Source organism: Gekko japonicus, unplaced genomic scaffold (genome assembly GCF_001447785.1).
Source record: "Gekko japonicus isolate JY-2015 unplaced genomic scaffold, Gekko_japonicus_V1.1 scaffold2393, whole genome shotgun sequence".
Classification (NCBI taxonomy): Eukaryota; Metazoa; Chordata; class Lepidosauria; order Squamata; family Gekkonidae; genus Gekko; species Gekko japonicus.
Window position 1 is genome coordinate 36,876 of NW_015164730.1, and position 8,668 is coordinate 45,543.

General features: G+C 52.0%; 1 protein-coding gene across 1 annotated transcript in view; it reads left to right on the forward strand.

The window, feature by feature from the left end:
- Positions 1-8,668, forward strand: part of UBE2Q2 (ubiquitin conjugating enzyme E2Q family member 2) — a 36,819-nt gene that overhangs the window by 8,951 nt on the left and 19,200 nt on the right. Inside the window, exons 2-3 of the mRNA XM_015409611.1 lie at positions 553-657; positions 7,622-7,726. Coding sequence (XP_015265097.1) covers positions 553-657; positions 7,622-7,726 — 210 coding nt within the window. The remainder of the gene's footprint in view (positions 1-552; positions 658-7,621; positions 7,727-8,668) is intronic.

An 8,668-nucleotide genomic window follows, 5' to 3' on the forward strand; every position in this document is an offset into this window, starting at 1 on the left:
GGGGGGGGGGCAACAGTGGGGGGGCTTTTAGTGTCCTGGTCCCACTGGTGGACCTCCTGATGGCACCTGCTATTTTTGGCCACTGTGTGACAGTGTTGGACTGGATGGGCCATCAGCCTGATCCAACACTGGCTTCTCTTATGTTCTTAAGTGCCCTCCACGCCTGAGCGGAGATAATTAAGATTGCGTTACTTCCCACAATTAGGGAAAAAAAACACCTTTAGACATTTATCTGCTATTCTAACAGGTTTATTGCTTCACAACTGTTGACCGTATAACCTGAAGTTTGTAATTGAGTTTTTCACTTTGCATAACTTCAAACATCATCGTGTTACATGTTAATTTGCTGTTAAATATCTGTCTGTAAGTTTAGACCCTCGTCTACCGTTCCAATGTATTGGGGAAAGGATGTCTTGCACACGAAAGCCCGTTCCTTGAATAAACCTTTGTTGGTCTTCAATGTGCCGCCGGAGTCTGAATTTGTTCGGTGGCTAGGGCCGTTCTTGAAATTTGCATTCACACGTCCATTGCATTTCTCTGCTTTCCAAACAGGAGTCCTATCCCTCTTCGTCGCCAATATGGTTTGTGGAGTCAGATGACCCCAACTTGACCTCAGTGTTAGAGCGTCTAGAGGACATTAAGAAGAGCAATACTCTGGTAAGAGATCTGCCGACGTCACCTTCCTCCTCAATACCCATCCCACCGGAATCCCACCACCAATTTATTCTTCCGAAAAATTTTAAAGCAAGCTCCAGTTAAAGATGCCATTTGTACTTTAGTTGTAGATCTTCCGGCCTGTATGGCCGTGGTCTTGGCATTGTAGGTCCTGACATTTTTCCAGCAGCTGTGACTGGCAGAGGTATAACACAGAAAGATGGAGTATTCTCTGTGTCAAGGTGAGAAGAAAAATGGTGGGCAGGTGATTTGAGCGGTGGCTCAAGTGGTTAAGACGCTGAACTGCAGGCTGTGGAAGGTCGGTAGTTCAGCAGTTCGAGACCCGGGTGCCGCATCATGGAGTGAGCTCCCCTCTCTAGTTCCAGCTCCTGCCAACCTAGCAGTTCGAAAGCTTTACATATTGGGGAGGGGGTTAGTTGCCAGGAAGGGCTCATTAGAGTCAAGATCAGTGTTTCCTCTAAGCTGAGTTAGTGTGAGCTAGCTCACAGTTTTTTAGCCTCCAGCTCACACATTTCTGTCTCAGCTCATGAAGGAGGGCTCCAGAGCAAACTAATTTATGCAGGAGCCAAATCACTTGCTCACAACTTTAATGCCAGTAGCTCACAAAGTAGAATCTTTTGCTCACAAGACTCCACAGCTTAGAGGGAACATAAGTAACGAAGAGATAAGTATAGCTGAGATGGGGTTAAAGCAGTTGGTAAGACCTGTAAAGGAGCTGCGGTAGGCAGGTAATTTGAGCAGTGGCTCAAGTGGTGAAGATGCTGAACTGCAGGCTGTGGAAGGGTGGTAGTTCAGCAGTTCGAGACCCGGGTTGCCGCATGACGGAGTGAGCTGTGACATGCTAACGGGGGAGCTTTCCTGAGGAGGTTCTTTTGCATATGCCTAGGGAACTCCTAGTTGAGTTAGTGTGAGCTGGACCCTGCCGATCTCCTCCAGTGGCACTTCCCTCCAGCCCAAGGTGCCCTTCCCTCAGCCACAGGCAAGCTCCACTGCTAGCAGAACGGGGAGGCTCCAACCCACAGGGACTCACACAGCATCCTAGAGTGCCTGCTGATTGGCTAGGACCGCCTCAGTCCCTACATGGACGAATGGCTGGTTCAAAACCCCTCCTGCACGAGAGTCCCTGGGCCCTGCGGGAAACTGGTACGGCCGAGGCCTCGATGGTCCCTCTCAGACACGATCGCTTTCCAGATCGAGAGTCGTGCCGCTGCCAACGTGGTGCGAAACTTATTGGCGGTGGCAAGAATAACTTTCGCTAGACATTGGAAGACCCAGATGCGTCCCAGTTAAAAAAGGACGGCTCTCGACAGTGCAGGAAATGGGTAAAACTGAAGAAGAAGAAGAGGAGAAGAAGAGATTAGATTTATACCCCGCCTTTCACTCGGTGAGCAGTGTTCCCTCTAAGCTGAGTGAGTGTGAGCTGGCTCACAATTTTTTAGCCTCTGGCTCACACATTGTTGTCTCCGCTCAGGAAGGAGGGCTCCAGAGCAAAGTAACTGATGCGGTAGCCAAATCACCGGCTCACAATGCCAGGAGCTCACAAAGTAGAATTTTTGCTCACAAGTCTCCACAGCTTAGAGGGAGCATTGCCTGTGAGGTAGGCGGGGCTGAGAGAGCTCTTTCCAGAACTGTCCTTGAGAAACAGCTCTGACAGAACCCCGGCTTGCCCAAGGTCTTCCAGCAGCTGCAAGTGGAGGAGTGGGGAATCAAACCCGGTTCTCCCGGATTAGAGTCTGCGAACTTAACCACGACACCAAACTGGCTCTTGAGGAAGAGGAGGAGGAAGAGGAAGAGGAAGCCATTCACGCCCTCTCAGCCTAACCTACCTCACAGGGCGGTTGTGAGGACAGAAACGGAGAAGAGGAGAATGACGCGAGCAGCTTTGCGTCCCCGTTGGGGAGAAAGGGAGGGTATAAATGAAGTAAGTGAAATTAAACTAATGTCCTTTTGCAGATATTGTCTTGATGAAGTTCTTTCTCCCCCCACCCAGCCACGAGGACTAGAGATTAACGTTCCCTCCCTCGACATGAGACATCCTTCGGCACTCTGTTGTTGTTGTTCAGTCGCACAGTCGAGTCCAACTCTTCGCGACCCCATGGACCAGATCACGCCAGGCCTTCCTGTCTTCTGCCGTCCTCTGAAGTTGGCTCAACTTCATGTTTGTTGCATCGATGACACTGTCTAACCATCTCATCCTTTGCCGTCCCCGTCTTCTTTGACCTTCAATCTTTCCCAGCATCAGGGTCTTCTCCAGTGAGGGCTCCCTTCTCATTGGGTGGCCAAAGTATTTGAGCTTCAGTTTCATCATCTGGCCTTCCAGGGAACAGTCAGGGTTGATTTCTTTGAGGATTGACTGATTTGATCTCCTTGCAGTCCAAGGGACTCTCAAGAGTCTTCTCCAGCACCATAGTTCAAAAGAATCTATTCTTCGGCGCTCGGCCTTCCTTATAGTCCAACTCTCGCAGCCATACATGACTACTGGGAATACCATTGCTATGTGGACTATGTGGACTTTTGTTGGCAGGGTGATATCTCTACTTTTTATCATGCTGTTTACGTTCGCCATCGCTTTCCTCCCAAGGAGCAGGCGTCTTTTAATTTCATGGCTGCTGTCACAGTCTGCGGTGATCTGGGATCCCAGGAACATGAAGTCTGCTGGTGGTCTAATCCCCAGACCGCCCAGCTCATGACCTCAGACTTCTCCCCGGCAAGCACAGACATGCCTGAGAGCGAGGAGAGCCCCCGACTGCAGGCAGGCGTGGCTTCCCGCCTTCCCCAAGAGGAGGCTTATCCCGACACGCCCCTGGCTGCTGCAAGCTGCAGAAAGGGGGTGGAGGCGTCAGCTGCCTCGACACGCCGAAATGCCATCGGAGGGATCCACCGAAACCACGGCGTGAGAACCGGAATCGACAGGTTCCCGCCTCGGCACCTCGGTTTCCGAGGACTGACCTGTTCACGGCACCTGTGTCGGAAATTCTGGATCCGCTTGCCTATTTGGTACTGAGCACAAATCCCCTAAGAGCCACAGTGGCTCAGAGGTTAAGTTGCTGAGCTGCAGACCGGAAGGTCTGTAGTTCTACAGTTCGAGACCCAAATGCCGCGTGACGGGGTGAGCTCCCATCTCTGGCCCAAGCTCCTGCCAACCCAGCAGTTCGAAAGCAAGAAACTGCAAGTAGATAAATAGGTACCCCTTCGGTGGGAAGGTGACAGCGTTCCGTGAGCCTCAACATTTAGTCACGCTGGCCACGTGACCATGGAGAAGTCTTCGGACAGCGCTGGCTCTTTGGCTTGGAAATGGAGATGAGCACCACACCCCTAGAGTCGGAGTTGACTGGCTTTTGAGCAAGGGGGACTTTTAACCTTTACAAATCCCCTAACCGGTCAGAGGAGCTAGCGAGAAACGAATTGTCCGTGTCCCCACCTTCCGTTCCGTTGTTGGGGCTTGGCTTCTCTGCAGCTGCCTGTTTTGCGTACAATGGGGTGTGGCCTGCCCGCATCCAGCTCTCCGTGTGGTCCGGACGAAGCGCCCGACTTGAGGCAGGATCCTGCCCTCGGAAGACAGTTAGCCTCTCCTCCCAGCCCGACCGTTTGATTTTATTTCTGAGCAGGAAAGGGAGATGTTGACTGGGGCGAGGACCTCCTTGACTTTCACGACACGGGAGTCCAGCGGGCGTGAGGATGGGGTCGTTTTGTCGTCAAGTCACCGCCGATTTACGGGGAGCCCCTGTGGGGTTTTCAGCACGGGAGACGTTCAGGGGGTGGTTTGCCACGGTCGGTCTCTGCATCGCTATCCTGGTATTCCTTCCAGGCCTCCCATCCAAATACTAGCCGGGGTCATAAGAACAGAAGAGACGTCATTGTTGGATCAGGCCAGTGGCCCATCAGTGGCCAGAAATACCAGTTGCCCTCAGGAGGTCCAGCAGTGGGGCCAGGACACTAGAAGCACTGTCCCCCCCCCCAAAAGAAACCCACCAAGAATACAGAGCATCCCTTGCCCCAGACTGAGAGTTCCTATCTATACCTTGTGGCTAATAGCCACTGATGGACCTCTGCTCCAGATGTTTATCCAATTCCCTCTTGAAGCCCGCCATGCTTGTAGCCGCCCCCCCCTCCTGGGGCAGTGATTTCCATGTGTCAATCACTCTTTGGGTGAAGAAGGACTTCCTTTTATCCGTTCTAAGCAGGTCGACCCTGCTTAGCCTTTTGAGATCTGGTCAGACCGGACTAGCCTACATCATCCGGGTCAGAGCAGAGGGACAGAGGTGGTTTCCCCCTCGCCTGCCTCTCCACAGTGACCCTGGACTTCCCTGGCGGTCTCCCATCCAAGTGCTAAGCAGGGCTGACCCTGCTTAGCTTCTGAGATCTGATGAGATCAGGCCAGCCTGGGCCATTTGGGTCAGAGCTGATGAAAAAAGGTGGGTTTGCCATTGCCTGACTCTGCAGCGCTACCCTCGTCTTCCTTGGTGGTCTCTCATCCAAACACTGAAAAGGGACAGCCCTGCTTAGCTTCCAAGATCCGAGGAGGTCAGGCCAGCCTAGACTACCCAAGTAAGGGAAAGGAGGAGGAGGAGGAGGAAGGAGAAGAGATTGGGTTTATACCCCGCCCTTCACGACCCGAAGGAGTCTCAGAGCGGCTTACAATCTCCTCCCCCTTCCCCTCCCCACAACAGGCACCCTGTGAGGTAGGCGGGGCTGAGAGAGCTCTCTCGGAGACCGCTCTTGAGAGGACAGCTCTGAGAGAACTTGTGACTGACCCAAGGTCACCCAGCTGGCTGCCCACGGAGGAGTGGGGGAATCAAACCCGGTCCTCCCAGATTAGAGCCTGCCGCTCTTATACCACTACGCCACGCTGGCAGGAAGGAAAAAAAGCAGGCGGCCTTTGGCCCACAGGTAAGCCAAGCCGGGCACATGCAGGAGCGAAAGATCAACAATGGCTGGGAGTCAGGAAGCCACCTGGACTCACCTGGGCATCTGTCAACAGCCAGGTTTCTTTCGCCCCTTGACACCCTGCCCTGCCCACGGCTGGGAGGAGGCTATTTTTAGCCAGCAAATACCTCCCCCCCCCATCTGCCCTTTAAATGGCTCTCCCTGCCGCGAGGCGGCTTTCCCCGGAGTGTGTCGAGGGATGACATCTGTTTCGCTGGAGGGGAACCGATGGTAATTACTGGGCTCTTAAAAGAAATATGAAGGCGGGATTCTAAGCGGAGATGCTGAGCAGTCCCTAGACCGGCATCTGCCCGGTAAGCGGCACTCCCTTTGGATCGCTCTCAAGGCTGGCTTGTTAAACATTAACGTGGGATCCGTGGCAATGACGGAACGGAGTGGGCTGCGGCTACGCTGAGTGCGGCTCCCCTTCGGCAGCCCTGACCTGGACGGCCCAGGCTGGCCTGATCTCACTGGATCTTCCAAAGCTAAGCAGGGTCGGCCCCGGTGACCACTTGGATGGGAGACCTCCCCGTTCTGCTAGCAGCGGAGCTTGCCTGTGGCTGAGGGACGGGCACCTTGGGCTGGAGGGAAGCGCCATTGGAGGAGATCGGCAGGGTCCAACTCCGACTCCATGTGTGGTCATGCAGGCTGTGGAAGGTCGGTAGTTCAGCAGTTCAAGACCCGAGTGTGCCGCATGACAGAGTGAGCTCCCGTCTCTAGTTCCAGCTCCTGCCAACCTAGCAGTTCGGAAGCAAGAAATTGCAAGTAGATAAATAGGTACCACTTCAGTGGGAAGGTAACAGCGTTCCGTGCGCCTTGGTGTTTAGTCATGCCGGCCACATGACCACAGAAACGTCTTCGGACAGCGCTGGCTCTTCGGCTTTGAAACGGAGATGAGCACTGCAACCCTAGAGCCGGACTCGACTGGCTTTTGAGCAAGGGAGACCTTTACCTTTACTGTTAAAAATCTGTGGTTACTAACTTATGTTTATTAGCTTCTATGACCAAAGGTCTTAAGCTCAATTATAAAAGATGAATATACAACATTAGCCTCCTAATACGAACTTTACAATAAGAAGGAAGAAGAAGAAGATTGGATTGGATTTATACCCCGCCCTTCACTACCCAAAGGAGTCTCAGAGCGGCTTGCAAACTCCTTTCCCTTTCCCTCCCCACAACAGACACCCTGTGAGGTCGGTGGGGCTGAGAGAGCTCTGACAGAAACTGCTCTTTTTCAAGAACAGCTGTGCCAGAACTATGGCTTGCCCAAGGTCACCCAGCAGGTGTAAGTGGAGGAGTGGGGAATCAAACCTGGTTCTCCCAGATTAGAGTCCGCGCTCCTAACCACGACACCCAACTGGCTCTTTTTTACAGTCGAAGTAATCAAATCTAAAAGATCTAAAATGTTAAAACAGAAGTCATGAACAAAACGATAATTCATTTAAATATTCATTTAAATCATAATAAACTGGGTGCATACCAAATTCTGTTACAGCTGGGTCAAGCCAGATTTTTGTCGCTTTACAGATAGAACTATCATTTAAAATGTAGTAACAGAATAAGTGGTTTCAGGATTAGTGTCTGCCAACGGATGGGGACCATCCAGACTTCAGTAGGTAATCGGTGTTTGGTGAGAACTGGAGTGATCCAAATCGATCTAGGAGTCGACCACTGATGACATAATAATAGAAGACGGCCAAGTGTTTCCATGGCTCCAGTCTCACAGTTACAGAAGCGATCCGAGTATGGGACTTTAGAAAAGCGACCTGTTAACTCAGCAGTGGGAAAAGAGTTAAGCCTAGCAAGAGTGAAAACACGTCTATAACTAGGTATTTTTAGGGTTCTAGTAGATGGAGGAAGAGATTCCAGAGGAGGAATAAGAATCTGTGGGTTTTATCCTAGGCCCCTTTGTCCGAATACGGCACTGCTTGGTTTTTCTTGTATCCACAACCAGCGCATCGACTTACTAAAAAAAGTTGTGACGCGTATACGCCACTGACTCCTTAAACTTGTCTTGCAGCTTCTCCAGCAGCTGAAGCGATTGATATGCGACCTCTGCAGGCTCTACAACCTCCCTCAGCATCCTGATGTCGAAATGCTCGACCAGCCGCTGCCGGCAGGCCAGGTAAGCACCAAGCACAGGTGTCAAGGAGGGGCCACCTCTTTGCTTGGCAGCCAGCCGCGCAGGATCCGCACGCAGGTCGCTGAACTTCAGCCGCGCTGGCTGCTACCCGGAGACACCTGGGTGCAAATCAGGGTGATCAATACTGCAGGCCAGTGTCGGAGCCAGTGGGTTTTGATTCTTGCTGTGGAAACCGGTGGCTCGTTGCTCGTGTGAGATGAATGTCTTAACACGTCACTGTGCTGGTGGAGGAGTGGTTTGGAAAGCGCCTGCTGCGGTTCTGCTGTACAGATGAAAGGGTAGAGAGGTTAGCAGCCTCTCCCGCTTCCTTTATTCCAGGGGTGTCAAACATGAGGCCCGGGGCCCTAGGGCTCCTCTCAGGCCCGCAGTGGAACTGGCTGTCTTCTGCTTCTTCTTCCAGTTCTGCTGCTGCTGCGTCATCGTAGGTTTGCAGGTTACAGATACACACCTGAGCAGCATACTCAAGATTGCAACAGCACAGGCACTTTGATGTAATAATTCAGAGTGAGAGGCGTCAGTTATCAGACACTGTTAACTGTGCCAGTTTGGTGTCGTGGTTAAGTGCGCGGACTCTAATCTGGGAGAACCGGGTTTGATTCCCCACTCCTCCACTTGCACCTGGCTAGATGGCCTTGGGCAAGCCGTAGTTCTGATAAGAGCTGTCCTTGAAAAAGGGCAGTTTCCGTCAAGAGCTCTCTTAGCCCCACCTGCCTCACAGGGGGTCTCTTGTGGGGAGGGGGAAGGAAAGGAGTTTGTAAGCCGCTCTGAGACACCTTTGGGTAGTGAAGGGCGGGGTATAAATCCAATCTCTCTTCTTCTCCTTCTCTTAAATAAACAAAATATTGCAAGGGTGCTGATGTTTTAAGCATGTTTTTATTGTAAGTAAAAAAAAATCCTTTGTGCTTGTGTCCTTTATAAAGTTTA